A 24,136-nucleotide genomic window follows, 5' to 3' on the forward strand; every position below is an offset into this window, starting at 1 on the left:
AAAAAGACCCCAGGCACACATAGCCATGTGGCATGAGAATGGTCATGCAATGGGGAGCCCTTACCGTCACCCATTGCGGAGGCGACAAGGGCTCCCGCACTAACCTGGCGGTAACCTGCCCGATTAGGTTACCGCTGTGTAAGCCATTTCCGGGGGGGTTCCTTTTTCCCCGTAAATGACGTGTCCTCAAGTGGGGCTACCACCAGTTAGTCCCGAAAGAGCGAGCGGTAAGCACATGTTGGCTTACCACCACTCTGCCAAGGGCCCCTACATTATGTTAAACATCAGGACTGGCATTCAACATAATCTGTATATTCAGTGCAACTATCCCTTTACATAGCAATGATAAACAAACAGTGAAATGCCGGCTCTATCCATTTAGTTTAGGTCTGTTATCTGTAAGCCTAAATTAAATCTACAACTTATTCAGACAGTGTCTGAATATCACAACTATCCAGATTAATATTTGGCCCACCCTTAATCCTCTCCTAATACGACATATAAATATACAAAAATCTTGCCATTTAGGGAGAGATTCATCAACATGCTGTAAAGGTTCACCTTTCATCTGGTACCACAGGAGGCTGAATCCCATATAAAAAGGCACAATAAGTACACAAGTATTGCCATCCTGGGACACACCAAAGGTCCATCAAGTCCTGCATCCTGTTTCCAACAGTGGACAATCCAGGTTACAAGTACCTGGCAAGATTCCAAAATAGTATAATACATTTTAAGCTGCTTATTCTAGAAATAAGCAGTGGATTTTCCCAAAGTCCATTTTAATAATGGTCTATGGATTTTTTCTTTAGGAGGCCATCCAAACCTTTTTTTAAACCCCGCTAAGATAACCACTTTTACTACATTCTCAATGAATTCCAGAGTTTCATTACACGTTGAGTGAGGAAATATTTTCTCCGATTCGTCTTAAATTTACTACTTTCTAGCTTCATTGCATGCTCCCTAGTCCTAGTATTTTTGGACAGAGTAAACAAGCGATTCACGTCTACCCGTTCCATTCCATTCATTATTTTGTAGATCTCTATTATATCACTCCTCAGCCATCTTTTCTCCAAGCTGAAGAACCCTAGCCACTTTAGCCTTTTCTCACAGGGAAGTCGTCCCATTCCCTTTATCATTTTCATTGCCCTTCTCTGTACCTTTTCTAATTCCACTATATCGTTCTTGAAATATAGTGACCAGAATTGAACACAATATTCGAGGTGCTGTCGCATCATGGAGCGATACAAAGGCATTAAAACATCCTCATTTTTGTTTTCCATTCGTTTCCTAATAATATCTAACATTCTATTTGCTTTCTTAGCGGTCACCGCACACTGAGCAGAGGGTTTCAACGTATCATCAACGATGATGCCTAGATCCATTTCCCGGTCGGTGACTTCTAATGTGTAACCTTGCATTACATAACTATAATTTGGGTTCCTCATATTAAATGTCATCTGCCATTTAGATGCCCAGTCTCCCAGTCTCGTAAGGTCCTCTTGTAATTTCTCACAATCCTCTTGTGATTTAACAACTTTGAATAACTTTGTGTTGTCAGCAAATTTAATTACCTCACTAGTTAATCCCATCTCTAGATCATTTATAAATATGTTAAAAAGCAGCGGTCCCAGCACAGACCCCTGGGGAACCCCACTATCTACCCTTCTCCATTGAGAATACCGACCATTTAACCTTACTTTGTAATCCACAATAGGACACAACCTCCTATCCAATGACTTTCCAATTTCCTCTGAAGTCTTTCATGAGGTACTTTGTCAAACAACTTTTGAAAATCCAGATTCACAATATCAACAGGATCACCTTTATCCACATTTGTTCACCCCTTCAAAGAAATGTAATAGATTGATGAGGCAAGATTTCTCTTCACTAAATCCATGTTGGCTTTGTCTCATTAATCCATGCTTCTGAATATGCTCTGAAACAGTCTCTACCATACTGCCCCAGCACTGACGTCAGGCTAACCGGTCTATAATTTCCTGGATCACCCCTGGAACCTTTTTTTAAAATCGGCGTTACACTGGCCACCTTGCAATCTTCCGGAACCACACTTGATTTTAAAGATAAATTACATATTACTAACAATAGTTCCACAAGTTTTTTTTCAATTCTATCTGTACTCGGGGATGAATACAATCTGGTCCAGATTTGCTACTCTTTAATTTGTCAAATTGCGCCTTTACATTCTCCAGGTTTATAGAGATTTCATTCAGGTTCTCTGACTCGTCAGCTTTGAATACAATTTCTGGCACCGGTCTCTCTCCCAAATCTTCCTCAGTAAAGACTGAAGCAAAGAATTCATTTAATCTCTCCACTATGGCTTTGTGTTCCCTGATTGTTCCTTGTACCCCTCGGTCATCTGGCAGTCCAACTGATTCTTTTGCTGGCTTCTTGCTTTTAATACACCTAAAAACTTTTTACTATATGTTTTTGCCTACAACACAATCTTTTTTTCAAAGTCTCTCTTTGACTTCCTTATCAACGCTTTGCATTTGACTTGCCATTCCTTATGCTGTTTCTTATTATTTTCAGTCGGTTCCTTATTTTCTGAAGGATTTTCTTTTAGCTCTAATAGCTTCCTTCACCTCACTTTTTAACCATGCCAGCTGTTGTTTGGTCTTCCTTCCTCCTTTTTTAATACATGGAATATATTTGGCATGGGCTTCCAGGATGGTATTTTTGAACAGCATCCAAGCCTGATGTAAATTTTTGACCTTCGCGGCTGCTCCTCTAAGTTGTTTTTTCAAAATTCTTCTCATTTTATCAAAGCCGTGACCCAATCCTCCCCCCAATTCCCAAGTATGACCCCCTCCTCTGGCCTTGGAACCCCCTTGAGCAAGAACCCCCTGCCTTCATCCCCACAGGGCTTACCTGTAACAGCACTGGTGCTACAATGGTGGGGAGGTTCCAGGGGGGTCCAAGGGTTCTTTGGACTGCCCTATCCAGCATCACTCTCCAAATGGTGCCCGTAGTGGTAGTTTCACGTGACTACTGCTAGGGGTCAGATTTCCATATAAACTGGGGTTAATTTACTGTGCTTTTTTTTGGCCCTAATGCAACTTACTGTGTATCACTGCAAGTCACATTTGGGTATTTCCATAATAATGAGATGCAAAATATGCATTTGCATATTGTGCATCTCTTTATTGCCTAACCTACGGCAACTTAAATTTTGCTGTATTATTTGGCAGGAACTTAAATTTTGCTGTATTATTTGACGGTATTTTAAGACAAGCGGCATTAGGGCCAAATAACGTGTATTATGGCCCTAACACCACTTGATGAATCCCCCCCCCCCTTAATGATCTAAACAGCCAGATATTACCTATATATTTTAAAAAAATCAGACAGGCTGATTAGATATTTGCTGGCTGTTGATGAATACATAATTAACTTTGAATATCAGGCCCCTAGAACTTTTTCCTATTAAACTCATATAGTTAGTAGCTGTCTGTTTGATTCAACTCTTTTAGGCCAGCAAGAACATGAATGGAAATCCAATGTCTCTGTTACAACTATTTCTTATGGGTAACTTATCACCTGATGCTTTTTCTATGTTGTATAAAGTTCCATTAATCCATCCATTTTCTTGGAAACAGGTCTCCTCATACATCACCTCCACACAAATTTTATCATCTCTCACATACACTCACTCAGAATTCTCCTCATACTGTCAAGAATTAACCATTGGTCATAAAAAGGCCTCCATTCTGTACAAAAAGCTTACAACTTATCCTAATAATTATGTCACTCAAGTAGAATCATTGTGGGAACAGGATCTTGATTTCACCGCCACAGATTTTAACTGGTCTAACTTCTGGTCTAAACCCTCCGTCCTACTAAGTCTGCAGCTATATCTCAATCCTCTTTTTCATCATGCATCAGGCTTACTGGACTCCCATGAGATTGGCCACAACAACCTGCTGGTCCTCCACAACAACCTGCTGGTCCTGTCAAGTCTGCAGATGGCACACTTTCACATATGATTGTTTATTGCAAAAATGTATGTACATACTGGAATTTTATCTGTCTAGAATTATTACTATTTTTCATCTTCCTCCAGATTTGTCACTTACTTACAGAACAGATATCCTTCTACCAGAACCTTCTCATAAACTCCAATACTTTACTTTTATTGCTTCACATTTAGGGGCCATTTTACTAAGCTACATAGGCGCCTATGAGCACCCAATGCATATCAATTTGGAATTACTAGCTGGCTACCGCGTGGCCCAGGTGGTAATTTCATTTTTTCCGTGCACCAGAAAATAATTTTTTTTTTCCGGTGTGCGGCGCTAACCGGGCAGTAAAAGGCATTGTATGCACATACACAATTATCGCCCGGTTAATGTGCGAGACCTTACTGCTAAGTCAATGGGTGGCGGTAAGGTCTCAGACCCAAAATGGACAAGCGCCAATTTTCATTTTGACGCACGTCCATTTTCGGCCAAAATATTAAAAAAGCATTTTTTTTTACAGGTGCGCTGAAAATTGGATCTGCGCGCGTCCAAAACACGCACATTTTTTTTAGTGCACCTTAGTAAAAGGACCCCATAATCATTTGTAAATGGAAAGATAATTCATTTCTAAACTTCACTGAATGGTGGAATTATGTTTGTATGATTAAGAAATATGAATCTTTGATTGCTCATAAACAGTCGACTGTTTGTTCTATGATGCGCATTTGAGCACTTCTTGACTCTTTTTGCTCTAATTGTCCATAATCGTATTGCTTTAGTTTTTCTGCTTATTATCTTTATGTCTTTCAATTTGTGATGGTACATGGGGATGCACTCTGCCTTTTAGATAAAGCAAAGATACTTACCTGTAGCAGGTATTCTCAGAGGACAGCAGGCTGATTGTTCTCACATGTGGGTCGACGTCCACATCGGCACAGGAAGCGGCAAATTTTTGCAAGCAAAAAAAAAAAAAGTTTTGCCAGAGTCTTCTGGCGTGCGAACAGCGCGCGTGCGCGCATAACTTCCCACCCGTTGTGCGACCGTGCCCCTTCAGTTAAATCAAAAAGCATAGAAATTAACTAATAACAACTCCAAAGGGGAGGTGGGCGGGTTTGTGAGAACAATCAGCCTGCTGTCCTCGGAGAATACCTGCTACAGGTAAGTATCTTTGCTTTCGCCGAGGACAAGCAGGCTGCTTGTTCTCACGTGTGGGGTATCCCTAGCAACCAGGCTCACTCAAAACAATGAACACTGGTCAATTGGGCCTTGCAACAGTGAGAACATAACATAGATTGACCTGAAACCATAAACAACTAACTGAGAGTGCAGCCTGGAACAGAACAAAAATGGGTCTAGGGGGGTGGAGTTGGATTCTAAACCCTGAACAGATTCTGCAACACTGATTGCCCAAACCGACTGTCGCGTCGGGTATCCTGCTGAAGGCAGTAGTGAGATGTGAATGTGTGGATTGATGACCACGATGCAGCCTTGCAAATCTCTTCGATGGAAGCTGACTTCAAGTGAGCCACTAACGCAGTCATGGCTCTAACATTATGAGCCGTGACATGGCCCTCAAGAATCAGCCCAGCTGGGGCATCAGTGAAGGAAATGCAATCTGCTAGCAATAGGAGATAGTGCATTTTCCAATGGCGACTCCCCTCCTGTTGGGATCGAAAGAAAGAAACAATTGGGCGAACTGTATGAAGGGCTTCGTCCGCTCCACGTAAAAGGCCAATGCTCTCTTGCAGTCCAAGGTATGCAAACTGCTTTTGCCAGGGTGAGAATGAGAACGGGGGGAGAATGTTGGCAAGACAATTTGCTGGTTCAGATGGAACTCCGACACCATCTTTGGCAGGAACTTAGGGTGCATGCGGAGGACTACTCTGTTGTGATGAAACTTGGTATAAGGTGCATGCACTACTAAGGCCTGAAAGCTCACTGACCCTACGAGCTGAAGTAACAACCACCAAGAAAATGACCTTCCAGGTCAAGTACTTCAGACGGCAGGAATTCACTGGCTCAAAAGGAGATTTCATCAGCTGGGTGAGAATGATGTTGAGATCCCATGACACCGGTGGAGGTTTGACTGGGGGCTTTGACAAAAGCAAACCTCTCATGAAGCAAACAACTAAAGGCTGTCCAGAGATAAACTTACCCTCTACACGCCGAGAAGCACTAATTGCACTGAGGTGAACCCTTATGGAGTTCGTCTTGAGACCAGACTCTGACAAGTGCAGAAGGTATTCAAGCAGTGTCTGTGTAGGACAAAAAAGAGGATCTAGGGCCTTGCTGTCACACCAGACGGCAAACCTCCTCCATTTGAAAGAGTAACACCTCTTCGTGGAATCTTTCCTGGAAGCAAGCAAGACTCGGGAGACACCCTCTGAAAGACCCAAGGAGATGAATTCTAAGCCATGAGAGCCAGAGACTGGGGGTTGGGATGTAGTAGCGACCCCTCGTTCTGGGCGATGAGAGTTGGAAAACACTCCCATCTCCATGGTTCCTTGGAGGACAACTCCAGAAGAAGAGGGAACCAAATCTGACGCGGCCAGAAGGGAGCAATGAGAATCATGGTTCCACAGTCTTGCTTGAGTGAAACTCTTCCCTACTAGAGGTATGGGAGGATACGCATACAGAAGGCCTGTTCCCCAATGTAGGAGAAAGGCATCTGATGCTAGTTTGTTGTGGGCCTGAAGCCTGGAACAGAACAGAGGGACCTTGTGAATGATTTGAGTGGCAAAAAGATCCACCGAGGGGGTGCCCCACTCTCGGAAGATCTTGCGGGCTACGCCCATGTTCAGAGACTACTCGTGAGGTTGCATTATCCTGCTCAGTCTGTCGGCCAGACTGTTGTTTACGCCTGCCAGATAAGTGACTTGGAGAAACATGCCGTGATGACGAACCAAAGCCACATCTGGATGGCTTTCTGACACAGAGGGCGAGATCCAGTGCCCCCCTGTTTGTTGGTGTAATACATGGCAACCTGATTGTTTGAATCAAGATGATTTGACTGAACAGCCGATCTCTGAAAGCCTTTAGAGCATTCCAGATCACTTGTAACTCCAGGAGGTTGATCTGGAGACCTTTTTCCTGAAAGGACCAGGCTCCTTGAGTTGAGTGTGAAGCCCATCTACATGAGGGATGTATCTGTCGTCTCCTGGATGCATCCAGGAGGGATGCATCCGTCGTCAGCACTTTTTGTGGCTGAGGAATTTGGAATGGATGTCCCAAGGTCAAATTGGATCAAATTGTCCACAAGTGAAGGGAATTCCAGAAGTCGGTGGACAGCTTGATACCATTGGGAAGCTAGGGTCCATTGAGCTGATCTCATATGTAGACATGCCATGGGAGTTACATGAACTATGGAGGGCATGTGCCCCAGGAGTCGCAACATCTGCCAAGCCGTGATCTGTTTAGATTCTCGAACTATGGGCACCAGGGACAGAAGGTTGTCTGCCCTTGCCTCGGGAAGATAAGCTCGAGCTGTCTTCGTGTTCAACAGAGCTCCAATAAATTCCAACTTTTGAACTGGGATGAGATGGGACTTGGAGTAATTGATCACGAACCCCAGTAGCTCTAGCACCTGAACAGTCATTCACATGGACTGTAGAGCGCCCGTCTCCGATGTGCTCTTCACCAGCCAATCGTCGAGATAAGGGAACACATGCACTCCCAGTCTGCGTAGCAATGCTGCGACTACCGCTGGACACTTAGTAAACACTCTGGGCGCAGACGCCAGACCAAAGAGCAGTACACGGTACTGAAAGTGCTGTGTTCCCAGCCGAAATCGAAGATTCTGTGAGCTGGAAGTATCAAGAAGTGTGTGTAAGCATCCTTTAAGTCCAGAGAGCATAGCCAATCATTTTCCTGAATCATGGGAAGAAGGGTGCCCAGGGAAACCATCCTGAACTTTTCTCGGACAAGAAATTTGTTCAGGGCCCTTAGGTCTAGGATGGGGCGCATCCCCCCTGTTTTCTTTTGCACAAGGAAGTACCTGGAATAGAATCCCAGCCCTTCTTCCCCTGGTGGAACGGGTTTGACCGCTTGGGCCTCTAGAAGGGCTGAGAGCTCGTCTGCAAGTACCTGTTTGTGCTGGGAGCTGTAAGAATGAGCTCCTGGTGGGCAATTTGGAGGTTTGGATTCCAGATTGAGGGTGTATCCTAACCGTACTATTTGAAGAACCTAACCGTACTATTTGAAGAACTTCCTCAACTTCCACAGGGAAGGGAATAGTCGTAGCCATTTCCCGGACAAGAGAGGAAAAGGATAGACTCTCCGGTGGAGATAGTCTCCTCTCTGGTGGAGGGGAAGGTTCAGAAGGAATCCCATAGAACTCATCAGAAGAAAAGCACCTGGGATGTTCCTCTGACTCCCACGAATGCTCCTGTTCAGTATCGGATAAGACCTCTCTTAAGGTACTCTGAGACTGAGCCTGCCTCGACGCCGAGGAACGATGTCCTCGATGGCTATGTCAAGAGGCCAACGCCTGCTCGGCCTGCCGCGAAGTTTCCTCCACTGACATCGAAGGGGAGTCGATCTGGGTGGCAGCCGACGCCGATGCCTAGGCAGAACCGGGGCCATGGACCTCACCGCAGAAGAAGGGCCAGACACCGCTGCAGCAGATGGTACGGAAGGTGCAAGCCACCGCTGCAGCAGATGGTATGGAAGGCGCAAGCACCCCCGACACTGAAGCTGACTGACATAGCAGTCCTTCCAGAAGTTGTGGAAGCAAGGCCCGCATGCGCTCGTCAAGAGCCGCCATCAGAGAAGGCTGCGGGGTCGGTGGAGCAGGTGGTGTCAGAATCTGTCGAGGCTCGGGAGCAGGTACCAGGCTGCTAGAAGACCGATGCATCAGCACCTCCTGTATAGAGATGGAGCGATCCTCTCGACGCCCCAGAACTCCCGGCACCGTGTGTCGGAGAACGATGATGGTGCTTCTTCGCCTTCGCTCGACACCCATCATTGAGACTCCTCGGTACCAATGAGGAGGACGTGGAATCCTCACATCTCCTTGGGGCCGGGGCCGATTTAGGTCAGTCCCGCGGGGCCTGCATAACAGTAGGCCTCGAGGCAGGTGGAGACCCACTCGACACCTCACTGCTCCCAGTGCAAGTTGGTCTCTCAGCAGCCATTACCTTAGCTCCCAACGTCGATGCTCCTCTCGATGTCGACGCCTTTGTCAAGGGACCAGACCAAGTCCCAAAAAGCTTTTCTTGTTGGGCTTCTCAAGACGCTTGGGTCTGTTTCTTCATACGAAGATACAGACTTCAAGCAGCTGGGCTATGGTCGGGCCCAAGGCACTGGATACACCGGGCATTGGTATCGGTACCTGAGATGGTCCAGTTGCACTGAGTACAACTTTTGAAGCCGCTGGGTGTCTTCGATGACATGAAAGGAAAAACGGCTTCGGCGAAATCAAAAGACGCTATTGTGCCTACTAAAAGAAAAAGGGCATAAAAGAAAGGGAGAACCGGCCGCATCGAAAAAGAAAGTAAACTTTAAAAGGGGGCTAAACTAAGAGTTAGCTACAGGAGTTGTTGTTTTTTTTAAAGAAAAAATAAGACAAATAAAGAAAAATAGAATTCAAGTCGTCAGACTCTTTTCCTGGGCCTTACGAGAAGCACAGAAAAAAACCCCCGTCACCTCGTCTGCAGACAAGAAAAAACTGAAGGGGCACGCTCGCATGACGGGCGGGAAGTCGTTCGCGCACCAGAAGACTGGCAAAACTTTTCTTTTTTGCTTGCAAAAATTTGCCGCTTCCTGGGCCAACACGGACGTCGACCCACATGTGAGAACAAGCAGCCTGCTTGTCCTCGGAGAATATTGTGTTAACAGCCAGCTTGTTCTCTTGGTTTGTTTATTTATTTTACCTCTGGTACAATTTGAAAATGTTCAATAAAAACTCTGAAAAAAAAAAAAGCATGTAGTTAGACTTTCTGTCCAGTTTACAAGTATCCCTGGCAATCTTATACATACCCAAATCTACAAATAATTTCTTGCCACCTTCTTCATCTTTTACTATTAAGAAAGATAGATCAGAGCTCTCCGCAGGCACCCATATTCTTCTGCTATCCTTTACTGGGCAGATACTGGTCTCAAGTGTTTCTCTGAAAGCAGAGAAGGCGGCACTGTCTGCTTCTTTCTCTTGCATCACATTAGTTTTACTGTCGACTAAGGAAAGTGCTGGTTGTAAAACACTATGAATAAAATAACCTAGAAGCAACAACAAAAAAATTGGGTTTCTTTTAAAACAGTAAACTCAATAAAGATGCTAAAAACACTTGAAACAATCTTTTCAAATTCACTTTGTTTCTTTTTTTTGAGATCACAGATGTGCCAGTCTGCTACAACTGGAAGTGTCAAGTTTGAGATTACTCTCAGGACAGTAATGTTGCATGTAAGAAGATTGTTCTATAACCAAAGTGGAATGCACTAACAATTTGAAACAGTACATTTTTTCCTTTTAACTAAGTTACTACTAACAGGCATTTTGCATTTCAATTTCTTCTCCTTCTTTAGGTACTCAGGATGACTGCCCATACTGATCTCTGCTGTCCAAGGACTGGGCAGGAACATTCCTTCCAGACTACAGCCTTCATTAGCACTAAATTACCTGCCACTGCACACCAAATTCATATCTCCTGCACACTGTGGAGGAACCTAAAATCTGCTCCTAGGGATATTAATTTTAATACTCAGATTTTTGTCAGATAATCAAATAAAACAAGGTCTAATGGTAAAGATCTACTTCAATCACAAAGATTCTTTGCCGCTTACGTTATTTTCTGTATCAACCAACTTGCTTCAGATATATGGAAGAATTTTGTAAGGAATTAAAATGAAAGACATCTAATTATTAAAATTAATGGCCATTAACAATGAAAAGGTGGCTTCCTTCAGAACTTTTACTGTACAAATAATTCACTGCAACCTGCTTTAATTATAATCAGGGCTAAAACCTGTATCAAAAAAACATGATAGATCATACTTAAATAAGAAAATATCAGGAAATATTTCATATTTCCATACTTCACTGATATATTTCTAAAAGAAAATTTGCAATTTGCTTTAATTTATTGCCCAGACTTACTAAGATATATACAAACTAACATTTTTCAGCATTGTTGGATTGCTGGTTTATTCAAGTATTGACAATAAAATGAAGATACATACCTGTAGCAGGTATTCTCCGAGGACAGCAGGCTCAATATTCTTACATGTGGGTCGTCGCCTGCGACGGCCCAGGAGACGGAAAAACTTCAAAGCTGAAGAACCTTCGCGAACTTTCCGCCGTGCGGGCCAACCCAACGCGCGTGCGTGGGCAGCTTCCCGCCCGCGACGCGAACGTGCAGCACTTAGTTCAATAAAAAGCAAAAACATATAAGGAACAACTCCAACGGGGAGGAGGGAGGGTTGTAAGAATATTGAGCCTGCTGTCCTCGGAGAATACCTGCTAAGGGTATGTATCTTCATTTTCTCCGAGGACAAGCAGGCTCTAATATTCTTACGTGTGGGGTATCCCTAGCCCCCAGACTCACTCAAAACAAAGAACATTGGTCAATTGGGCCTCGCAATGGCGAGGACATAACTTAGATTGACCTGAAAAGAAACACAGCTAATTGAGAGTGCAGCCTGGAACAAAACAGAAATGGGCCTAGGAGGGTGGAGTTGGATTCTAAACCCCGAACAGATTCTACAGCACCGACTGACCAAACCAACTGTTGCATCGGGTATCCTGCTGAAGGCAGTAGTGAGATGTGAATGTGTGGACCGATGACCATGTTGCAGCCTGACTTCAAGTGAGCTACTGATGCAGCCATGGCTCTAATATTGTGAGCCGTGACATGGCCCTCTAAAGTCAGCCCAGCTTGGGCATAAGTGAAGGAAATGCAATCTGCTAGCCAACTGGAGATGGTGCGTTTTCCAATGGCAACTTCCATCCTGTTGGGATTAAAAGAAACAAACAGCTGGGCAGACTGTCTGCAAGAACTTAGGGTGAGTGCGGAGGACTACTCTGTTATGATGAAATTTAATATAAAGTGCATGGACTACTAAGGCTTGGAGCTCACTGACTCTTTGAGCTGAAGTAACAGCCACCAAGAAAATGACCTTCCAGGTCAAGTACTTCAGATGGCAGGAATTCAGTGGCTCAAAAGGAGCTTTCATCAGCTGGGTGAGGACGACGTTGAGATCCCATGACACCGGTAGAGGTTTAACAGGGGGCTCTGACAAAAGCAAACCTCTCATGAAGCGAACAACTAAAGGCTGTCCAGAGATAGACTGACCTTCTACACGTTGATGGTAAGCACTAACTGCACTAAAGTGAACTCTTACGGAGTTGATCTTAAGACCAGACTCTGATAAGTGTAGAAGGTATTCAAGCAGGGTCTGTGTAGGACAACAAAAGGGATCTAGGGCCTTGCTGTCACAACAGACGGCAAACCTCCTCCATTTAAAAGAATAACACTTTTTCATGGAATCTTTTCTGGAAGCAAGCAGGACTCGGGAGACACCCTCTGAAAGGCCTAAAGAGGCAACTTCTAAGTTCTCAACATCCAGGCCGTGAGAGTCAGAGTCTAGAGGTTGGGATGTAGAAGCGACCCCTCGTTCTGAGTGATGAGGGTCGGAAAACACTCCAATCTCCACGGTTCCTCGGAGGACAACTCCAGAAGAAGAGCAAACCAGATCTGATGGGGCCAGAAAGGTGCAATCAGAATCATGGTTCCGTGGTCTTGCCTGAGTTTCAGCAGAGTTTTCCCTACTAGAGGTATGGGAGGATACGTATACAGAAGGCCTGTTCCCCCAATGTAGGAGAAAGGCATCTGATGCTAGTCTGTCGTGTGCCTGAAGTCTGGAACAGAATTGAGGGACCTTGTGATTGGTTTGAGTGGCAAAAAGTTCCACCGAGGGGGTGCCCCACGCTCGGAAGATTTTGCGGACAACGTTCATGTTCAGTGACCACTCGTGAGGTTGCATAATCCTGCTCAACCTGTCAGCCAGACTGTTGTTTACAGCTGCCAGATATGTGGCCTGGAGAAACATATCGTGATGGTGAGTCCAAAGCCACATCCGGACAGCCTCTTGACACAGAGGGCGAGATCCAGTGCTCCCCTGCTTGCTGGTGTAATACATAGCAACCTGTCTGTCTGAATTAGGATGATCTGGTTGGACAGCCGATCTCTGAAAGCCTTGAGAGCGTTCCAGATCACTCACAATTCCAGGAGGTTGATCTGAAGACCCTTTTCCTGGAAGGACCAAACTCCTTAAGTGTGAAGTCCATCTACATGAGCTCCCCATCCCAGGAGGTATGCATCCGTCGTCAGCACTTTTTGTGGCTGAGGAATTTGGAATGGACAACCCCTTCTTCCACCTCAATCTCACTGTTTTTCCTCCTTTGAAGTCCTCTCTATCCGCCTTTTCTCTCCTCTGCCTCTTCGAATAGCGGTCATTTATCGTCCCCCTCATAAGTCCCTTTCATCCTTTCTCAGTGACTTTGACGCCTGGCTTGCCTTCTTTCATGATCCTTCCTCCCCCTCTCTCATCCTTGGTGACTTTAATATTCCTGCTAATGATCCTTCCAACTCTTATATTTCCAAGTTACTCGCTTTAACGTCCTCCTTTAATCTCCAACTATGCTCCACCTCCCCCACTAATCAAAATGGTCACTGTCTTGATCTCATCTTCTCCTCCAACTGTTCACCCTCTAGTTTCCTTGCCTCTGATCTTCCCTCCTCTGATCACCATCTTATAACTTTCACACTTAAATCTCCTCCCTCCCAGTCCCGTCCTATCTTATCTAATTTATCTAGGAATCTTCACGATATTGACCCTTCATCTCTATCCTCCCATGTTTCAAACCTCCTCTCTACTGTGGCACCATCCACATCTGTCAACGAGGCTGTTTCTTCTTACAACAATCCTCTGCCTTAGACACTCTTGCACCTTTGATGACCCGCCCTGTAAGGCGTACAAAACCCCAACCTTGGATGACTTCTAATATCCGCTACCTACGTTCCTGTACCTGCTCCGCCGAATACCTCTGGCGGAAATCTCGGGCCCTTGCTGATTTCTTACACTTTAAGTTCATGCTGTCCTCCTTCCAATCTGCTCTTTTATGTGCCAAACAGGATTATTATATCCAACTGACCAACTCTCTTGGCTCTAATCCTCGACTTCTCTTCACCACATTGAACTCTCTCCTCAAGGTGCCCCCTCCCCCAACTTCCCCTTCATTATCTCCTCAGACCCTTGCTGAATTCTTTCACAACAAGGTTCAAAAGATAAACCTTGCTTTCTCTACCTCACCACCTCTCCCTCCACTAGTCCGTTCCCCTCTCTCTCCTTCCCCTCATTCCCTTTCCTCCTTTCCTGAAGTTACTATTGAAAAAACTACACTTCTCCTTTCTTCCTCAAAATGTACCACCTGTTCCTCTGATCCCATTCCCACCCACCTTCTTAATGCCATCTCTCCTGCTCTTATTCCTTTTATCTGTCACATTCTCAACCTCTCACTTTCCACTGCGACTGTCCCTGCTGCCTTTAAACATGCTGTGGTCACACCTCTCCTTAAGAAGCCTTCACTCGACCCTACTTGTCCCTCTAATTACCGACCTATCTCCCTCCTTCCTTTTCTCTCCAAATTACTTGAGCGTGCTGTTCACCGCCGCTGCCTTGATTTTCTCTCCTCACATGCTATTCTTGACCCACTACAATCTGGTTTTCGCCCTCTCCACTCAACCGAAACTGTGCTTACTAAAGTCTCCAATGACCTATTACTGGCTAAATCCAGAGGTCAATATTCCATCCTCATTCTTCTTGATCTTTCCGCTGCTTTTGACACTGTCGATCACAGCATACTTCTCGATACCCTGTCCTCACTTGGATTCCAGGGCTCTGTCCTTTCCTGGTTCTCTTCCTACCTCTCCCTCCGCACCTTTAGTGTTCACTCTGGTGGATCCTCTTCTACTTCTATCCCTCTGCCTGTCGGCGTACCTCAGGGTTCTGTTCTTGGTCCCCTCCTCTTTTCTATCTACACTTCTTCCCTTGGTTCATTAATCTCATCCCATGGCTTTTCCTACCATCTCTATGCTGATGATTCCCAAATCTACCTTTCTACCCCTGATATCTCACCTTGCATCCAAACCAAAGTTTCAGCATGCTTGTCTGACATTGCTGTCTGGATGTCTCAACGCCACCTGAAATTAAATATGACCAAAACCGAGCTTCTCATTTTCCCCCCCAAACCCACCTCCCCGCTCCCCCCGTTTTCAATTTCTGTTGATGGCTCTCTCATTCTCCCTGTCTCCTCAGCTCGAAACCTTGGGGTCATCTTTGACTCTTCTCTCTCCTTCTCTGCTTATATCCAGCAGATTGCAAAGACCTGTCGTTTCTTTCTTTACAACATCCGTAAAATCCGCCCCTTTCTTTCTGAGCACTCTACCAAAACCCTCATCCACACCCTTGTCACCTCTCATTTAGACTACTGCAATCTGCTTTTTGCTGGCCTCCCACTTAGTCACCTCTCCCCTCTCCAGTCGGTTCAAAACTCTGCTGCCCGTCTCATCTTCCGCCAGGGTCGCTTTACTCATACTACCCCTCTCCTCAAGACCCTTCACTGGCTCCCTATCCGTTTTCACATCCTGTACAAACTTCTTCTACTAACCTATAAACGTACTCACTCTGCTGCTCCCCAGTATCTCTCCACACTCGTCCTTCCCTACACCCCTTCCCGTGCACTCCGCTCCATGGATAAATCCTTCTTATCTGTTCCTTTCTCCACTACTGCCAACTCCAGACTTCGCGCCTTCTGTCTCGCTGCACCCTACGCCTGGAATAAACTTCCTGAGGCCCTACGTCTTGCCCCATCCTTGGCCACCTTTAAATCTAGACTGAAAGCCCACCTCTTTAACATTGCTTTTGACTCGTAACCACTTGTAACCACTCGCCTCCACCTACCCTCCCTCTCTTCCTTCCCATTCACATTAATTGATTTGATTTGCTTACTTTATTTTTTGTCTATTAGATTGTAAGCTCTTTGAGCAGGGACTGTCTTTCTTCTATGTTTGTGCAGCTCTGCGTATGCCTTGTAGCGCTATAGAAATGCTAAATAGTAGTAGTAGTATAGTAGAGGAATAGTGATGAGGTTAGAGAGGTCATGGTGAGATCTGTAGAGTTGAGATAATAGTTGGTGAGGAGGGCCAGGATTGGGATTGATGTCACCGGCTGAGAGTAAGAGAAGGAGTAAAAGAGAGCGGAGGAGAGTAGGAGAGGTGTGGCCATGAAGGTGTTGAAGGCGAGAGGTATTTAGGTGGAATGGGGAAGGCAAAATGGAAGGAAGAAAGAGATGAAGATTAAAAGCTAAGAGGGAGGAAGAAGGTTGGGGAGAAGGTGAGGTGATGAAGTCGATGGATGGGCAGTGAGTTCCTGTAGTGGAGAGAAGTAGGGGGTGAGGGAAAAGATTAGGAAGGGACAGGGCAAGGAAGAGAATGTGTATAGGGGCCATAGTGTGATTCAGAATTAGGTATAATTGGGTGAGGTCAGTAGTGACTGGGAGAAAATAGATGTAAAGAGAAAAATGCCCCGCGCGCCGTTAGGCCCGCGGCACCAAGAGCGGAGGCCCTGAGTGGATCGGAGTAAACCTGGGAGTCACCCCGGAGAAGGCTGTAAAGGATATGCAGATGACTGCAAGTCCTCCACAGCACCTGAAAGGCAGCCGGTGGTAGAGCTGGGCACCTCTCAGCTGAGGAAGGCTTACCAGGGGTTAGGCCGAAGGCCGAAGCCAGCATTCCTCCCCCTGAGGGTCGCCTGATCTACTGAGCTACTCGGGATGCTACATCAAAAGTGTCATAAAACCCCCTGGCCAGGAATTTGCAACACACCTTCTGCTGCCTGACCACCTGGTGAAAAGGTTCAGCAAGCTCCGCAGGAAGTGCTTCAACTAAACTAGACAGTTGCCTCACCGAGTTCGTAAGTGAATGCTCGTGTAGAGCTGGTATGTTTGGATCTTGGCAGCGAGCATTGCGGCCTGATACGTATGCCTCCCAAAAGAATCCAAGGTCCTACATTCTCAGCCTGGGGGGTGCCGAGGCATAGTCTCTAGTACTCTTGGCTCTTCTGAGAGCAGAGTCCACCACCATGGAATCGTGAGAAAGTTGGGCCTTCACCATTACAGGCTCTCCATGGACTCTGTACTGGGACTCGGACTTCTTGGGGGCCACAGGATTTGAGAGAGGGCAAGACCAATTCCGCATCAGCACTTCCCTGAGTGTATTGTGCAGGGGGGCCGTTGCAACCTCTGCAGGTGGAGAAGGATAATCCAGGACCTCGAGCATCTCAGCCCTGGGCTCATCCATAACCTCCATAGGGAATGGAATGTCCTTAGACATTTCCCGCAAAAAGGATGAGAAAGTAAGACTCTCAGGTGGAGACATCCTTACTTCAATCGGTGGAGTAGGATCAGAGGGAAGCCCGCAGGACTCTTCCTACGAAAAGTACCTGGGGTCTTCCTCCTCTCCCCATGAGCGCTCCTCTTCGGTATCGGACAAAAGCTCCCTAACAGCAGCCCGAACCTGCCTCGACTTCGAGGATCAACGACCTCTTGGGGGATGTCGAGAAGTCGACCCCTGCCTGGACTCCGATGAAGCTTCCTCCACCGACCTCGAGGGGGAGTCGACCCGGGTGGCAAGCGACACCGAGGGCAGGGACCTCCTCACAGTTTTCGCATCCTGTTCAAACTTCTTCTACTAACCTATAAATGTACTCACTCTGCTGCTCCCCAGTATCTCTCCACACTCGTCCTTCCCTACACCCCTTCCCGTGCACTCCGCTCCATGGATAAATCCTTCTTATCTGTTCCCTTCTCCACTACTGCCAACTCCAGACTTCGTGCCTTCTGTCTCGCTGCACCCTACACCTGGAATAAACTTCCAGAGCCCCTACGTCTTGCCCCATCCTTGGCCACCTTTAAATCTAGACTGAAAGCCCACCTCTTTAACATTGCTTTTGACTCGTAATCACTTATAACCACTCACCTCCACCTACCCTCCTCTCTTCCTTCCCGTTCATATTAATTGATTTGATTACTTTATTTTTTTTTTGTCTATTAGATTGTAAGCTCTTTGAGCAGGGACTGTCTTTCTTCTATGTTTGTGCAGCGCTGCGTACGCCTTGTAGCACTATAGAAATGCTAAATAGTAGTAGTAGTAGTAATAGTAGTGATGGCCCAGATGCCTCTTCTACAATCGGTACGGGAGGCGCAAGTACCCCCGACACCGAGGCAGACTAACAAAGCAACCCTTCCAGAAGCTCTGGAAGAAGGGCCCGATTACACTCATTGAGAGCTTCCATCGGAAAAGGCTGTGGGGCCGGTGCAGGTGTCAGTGCCAGAATCTGCTGGGGCTCGAGAGCTGGTACCTGGCTGCCGCCAGATGACTGACGCTTCAGCACCTCCTGAATGGAGAGTGAGCGGTCCTCCCGGCGCCGATGCTTCCCGGAGCTCTCGGTACCGTGTCTGGAAGGAGATCGATGACGGTGCTTCTTCACCTTCACTGGACGTCCGTCATCGACACTCCTCGGTACCGATGAGGATGACGTGGAATCCTCACGCCTCCTCTGGTCCGGGTCCAACAAAGGTCGGTCCCAGGGGCCTGCATAGGAGGACTCAAGATGGGTGGAGACCCACTCGATGCCTCACTGTGCCCAGCTCGATGCAGTCTCTTGGCAGCCATTACCTGCGCTCTCAGTGTCGCTGCTTCCCTCGACGTCGACGCCGATGCCCTCGGTATCGAGGTCGAAGGACCGGACCGGACCGGTCAGGAATAAGTCTCTCACGCTGAGCCTCCCGAGCCACTTGGGTCCGTTTCTTCATTAACTTACACAATTTACAAGAAACTGGAAGATAGTCGAGCCCTAGACACTGAAGAGCTCCTTGTGACTGGGCAAGTCACTTAACCCTCCATTGCCCCATGTAAGCCGCATTCAGCCTGCCATGAGTGGGAAAGCGCGGGGTACAAAAATAACAAAAAAAGACACCAAACGTGAGGGTCGGTGCTCGAGATGGTCCAGTTGCAGCAAGTACAACGCTTGAAGCCGCTGGGAGTCTTCGATGACATGGGTGGAAAAATAGCATTGGCAAATCAAAAGGCTCGATGATGCCTATCAAGAGGGCACAAAAAAAGGGAAAAAGACCCGGCTGAGCGGCCTAAAAAGCGGCCGTGACGAAAATAAACGAAACTTAAAAAGGATGAAGAAAATTCTAAGAAAAGGAAAAAACTACAGGAAAAAGGCGATGAATAAAAGAAAAAACAAAGAATACAGCGCTAAACACTGTCGTCGTCTCCCAGAGCCGAAACTACAGCGGTAGAAAAAAAGCAGACCGTGTAGGACCGCGGAGGAAAGAAAACTAACTGCTGCACGTTCGCGTCGCGGGCAGGAAGCCGCCCACGCATGCATGGTGGGTTGGCCCGCTTGGCGGAATGTTCGCAAAGGTTCTCCAGCTTGAAGTTTTTCCGTCTCCTGGGCCATCGTGGACGACGACCCACATGTAAGAATATTAGAGCCTGCTTGTCCTCGGAGAAATGTGACTATCCAAAATTATAAAACCACTCTTCCATGATTGTGTGACTGTCCGATCTATTATCACAAATGAACAAATAAAGATTCCTTATAAATAACAATGAATAACAATAAAAATGATGAAGCTGAAGAGCCCAAGCTGTTTCAGCCTTTCCTCATAGGGAAGTCGTCCCATCCCTTTTATCATTTTCATCGCCCTTCTCTGTACGTTTTCTAATTCCACTATATCTGTTTTTTGAGATGTGGTGATCAGACTTGAACACAGTATTCAAGGTGCACCATGGAGTGATCTTTCATTTATTTGATCACTAGTAAAAAAGGCCCATTTCTGACACAAATGAAACGGGCGCTAGCAAGGTTTTCCCTCGGAGTGTGTATGTTTGAGTGTGTGTGAGAGTGACTGAGAGAGAGAGAGAGAGAGAGAGTGAATGTGCGAGTGTGTGTGTGTGACAGAGAGTGAGACTGGTTGCGAGTGTGTCTGTGAGAGTGTGTGTGTGTGTGAGAATGAAAATGTGTGCGACTGCGTATCTGAGACAGTGTGAGTGTGAGACAGAGAGTGTGAGAGAGTATGTGTGCGATACACAGACTCTCTGTGAGCACCCACCCATGTCCAGCGACCCTCCTCTTTCCCCTGCCCCCCCAACCACCCATGTCCAACGACTCTCCTCTCTCCCCTGCCCTCCCTCCAGCCACCCATGTCCAGCGACCCTCCTCTCTGCCCTGTCCCCCTCCAGCCACTCATGTCCAGCGACTCTCCTCTCTTCCCTGCCCCCCTCCAGCCACCCATGTCCAGTGACTCTCCACTCTCCCCTGCCCCCCTCCAGCCACCCATGTCCTGCGACCCTCCTCTCCCCCTGCCCCCCCCCCTCCAGCCACCCATGTCCAGCGACTCTCCTCTCTCCCCTGCCCCCCCTCCAGCCACCCAGGTTGTCCAGTGAATGCTTCGGGGCAGGCAGGAAAGATCCCAAGTCTTGCCTGCCCGCTGCTGGCGCTGACCCTCCCTCGTTGCCGGATCGCTCTTCAAAATGGCCACCGAGACTTCCAGCTGAAGTCTCGGCGGCCATTTTGAAGAGCGATTCGGAAGAGGGGGAGGGTCAGCGCCGGCCGCGGGCAGGCAAGACTGGGGATCTTTCCTGCCTGCCCCGAAGAATTCGCTGGACAACCTGGGTGGCTGGAGGGGGGCAGGGGAGAGAGGCGACCTCGGGGGGGGGGGGGGTGTGAAGGGGGAAGCAGTGGCTGCGGCGACCTCGGAGGGGGGTGGCGACCTCGGGAGGGGTGGAGCGGGGAGCAGGGGGAGAGAGGCGACCTCGGGGGGGGGGTGAAGGGGAAAGCAGTAGCTGCGGCGACCTCGGGAGGGGTGGAGCGGGGAGCAATGGCGACCTTTGGGGGGGTGGAGGGGTCAGCGGCGACCTTGGGGGAGGGGCGTGGCAGCGAGGACAGGGCCTCGTGCTGCTGTCGTTCGGTTGGTCAGTGCTGCGTGTGACATCAGCCTGATGTACGGAACCTAGCAGACCAATGCCGAAGAAAGCCACGGGCACAGGCAGCAAGACAGATAGAACGTTGGAGGTGAGAATTATTATATAGGATAAAAGAGTGCTGTTAAATCTTACTTTTAAAGAAAATATGAAAAGTCACATACAGAAGAACTTTATAGTAATGGACGAAGATCCAAGCACAGCTATATGCACCAAGTACATGAATTCCTGCAGCACAGGCCAGACAATAAAACTTTACAACCTCCACTTTAAATAACATTTAAAGCACAAAAATGGTAACAAATATAAAAGCATGCTGCTGAAACTAAAATTCTGCCTGTTTGAAGTGCAAATAAGACCCTGGAAAGTCAACTAAGTTTATGCAATTTTATGTTGAAGAAAAAGCAGTGAAAGGACATAGTCTCTGGACCGCAGGACTGTCTAATCAACAGCGGCCAGCATTTCAAATACCTGCTTCAGGATCATAGGCCAGAAGAATTTCAATTCCATTCAAACAAGCCGGACGGAGGCTGCAGAGGTCTCTTGTTTGAACGGAACTGAAATTCTTCTGGCCTGTGATCCTGAAGCAGGTATTTGAAACGCTGGCCACCGTTGATCAAGGTCGGTTTGAATAGATTGTCTGAAGAAAGAGAAGAGAAGAGACCCGGCAGCCAAAGCTAAGTTCTATGAATGGATTTTGGGCTGTTTTTGTAAATAAAGGAGGTTTTTGCTGATGATGAAGAAGTCCTGCTCCTGTAAGATTGTAAAGTATATCTAGGAGCTTCTTGAGGCTTTTCCTCCTGTAACACTCTCCATGTTTGCTTATGATTTAGAAGAGAACCCTGTATATTTTGTATGATTTGTTGATTGGGTATCTTCCCCTCTAAAATATTATTTAGTTTAAGACCAGTGCTCTAACCACTAGGTCACTCCTCCTCCTCCTATTATCCGTCCTTTGTTAATCTGACCATCTAACATATCTGAAAGACAACCCCTCCCCCTAGTGAAGTCATTGCATTTATTTCTATTACAAATTTTTGAATTAGAACTTTTTTTGAAAATCGGGAACTCTATGCCTTTGTTTATGCATTGTTTGAGGGGTTTAAGCAGTGTTTTCCATATTATCTGGCTTTTCACTTATCCGACAATGGGTCGGTCCCATTTACATCGCATAATCGAGATTACTGTACTATGACATTGTCTAGGTGAGGATGAATAACTTTGGATGCTTCGATGTGTTCAGCGAGTTGATTAAAAACACTTTCTGCAATTTTAGAGATGAAGCCAAGATTAGAAATTGGGTTATAATTGGCGAGTACAGATTGGACGGTACACATGGTAGCTTGGAAAAGAATAAAATTGAATGGATAACAGCCTGTTTCCAATGGCTAGGAACCCATCAGTACTCAGGCTATTGTTAAATAAAAGGATGGCTAAAGCAATGAGACCATAATGGGTAAGCTGAATCCAACTGGAAGGAATGGGATCCAGAGAAGTAGTTATTGTGGAGAAGGGAAGAGTATGTGTTAGATTAAAAGTGGACCAGATGTGAGAAGGCACAGCAGGGGTATGAGAAGTGGATACAGAAGGGAGACCGTCACAAAGAGCCTTGACTTTGGAGCTAAAGAAATGAGCCACCTCATATGCTGATAGGGCACCAGCAGCAGAACCTCTCTTGCTTAAAGAAGTCAGGTCAACTAATAGGGAAGATGATCCTTTTGGAATGGTTGATAGCTTTACTAATTTTCTGAGATGTAAAATTGTCTCTATGTGTCTGACTTTTCCTTCTGGTAAAGACAATGCAAGTTCTTGAAGAAAGGCCAGAGAGGCAAAAATCACATTTTCTCCACTGTTGCTCTGTGTGATGTCTGGTGTTTGACTAAACGCAAGTTTGAATGATGATATATTTGAAGGGACAGGGCAAAGAGGTGCAATTAAATCAAAGGCAGAGTTCAAAGCTGAGTTCTAAAGAGATGTCTAGTCATGAAACGAAAGCAAGGCAGAAAATGAGGAAAATGAAATATGAGCCACATTGGTCACATTCTTTCAAAATGAAAAACTGGGCACAGTGGGGGACCCAATCAAGTTTGATGCTTCCAGCATGTCAGTGCAACAGGCAGACCCAAGACGGATTTGAGAAGCAAGGTTCAGAGGAGGACCCAATGAAGTTCAGTGTCTCTGTAACAGAAAGGAGGAAAGCACAAAAGTAAAATATAGCAGCAGCACAGAACAATACAGAGCACGTAATACCTTCTCCTCACCCCCCCCCCCCCCCCCAAAGTTTGCCAAGTGAAAGGCTGCTCAGTTCAGTTGGGGCCAGTTTTTCAGAAAGGAGAACTACTTTTACTCATAAAAAAAAAAACCAAAGAAAAATTGGTGTTTTAAAACCAAAGGGGTATGTTTACTAAGGTGTGTTAGCGTTTTTAACACACCTGTAAATTTAAGGCATGTTAAATGCCAACGCGCCTATACATTTCTATGGGCGCGTTAGCGTTTAACACGCGTACACCATTTACACGCATTAAAAACGCTAACACGCCCATAGTGCCGCTTAGTAAACTTAGCCCAAAGTTAGTAAACATTCAATAGATCTTCTTACAATATCATGTCTTCCATAATAAATCACAAATAGATTATATTAATAACAAAAATGTAAAATAAAATACATAGCAAATCATTAAAGTACAAAATATAAAAATAAGACCATATTTACTACATAAGTCAATACCTCACCTTCCCCCCTATTTACTAAAGCTTAGCTCAAGTTATCTGCAGCAGGACCCATTTTGTTCCTATGGGCCCTGCTGCAGATAACTGGAGCTAAATTTAAACAACCCCCCTTATGTCTATAAACAATACATAAAAGGGAAAGTATAACACCACAATTATTTACCTTGGGCTTCTTTTACAAAGCAATGCTACCGATTAGCATGTGATGAATGCAAAGAAGCCCATGGGAATTGAATGGGCTTCTTTACATTCAGTGTGTGCCGCTAATCAGTAGCACCACTTTGTAAAAGGAGCCCCTTAATTGTTAGAAAATACATAATTGTACCATAAAAGATTCCAAATATTTATATATAGGGAAAAAAACAAAAACAAAAAAAA

At 46.2% G+C, this 24,136-nt stretch overlaps 1 protein-coding gene across 1 annotated transcript in view; it reads right to left on the reverse strand.

The window, feature by feature from the left end:
- PRIMPOL (primase and DNA directed polymerase) overlaps nucleotides 1-24,136 on the reverse strand; it is a 157,510-nt gene that overhangs the window by 43,416 nt on the left and 89,958 nt on the right. The window contains 1 exon segment of the mRNA XM_030191501.1: nucleotides 9,957-10,193. Coding sequence (XP_030047361.1) covers nucleotides 9,957-10,193 — 237 coding nt within the window.

The sequence above is a fragment of the Microcaecilia unicolor genome, chromosome 2, assembly GCF_901765095.1.
Source record: "Microcaecilia unicolor chromosome 2, aMicUni1.1, whole genome shotgun sequence".
In the NCBI taxonomy this organism is placed as follows: Eukaryota; Metazoa; Chordata; class Amphibia; order Gymnophiona; family Siphonopidae; genus Microcaecilia; species Microcaecilia unicolor.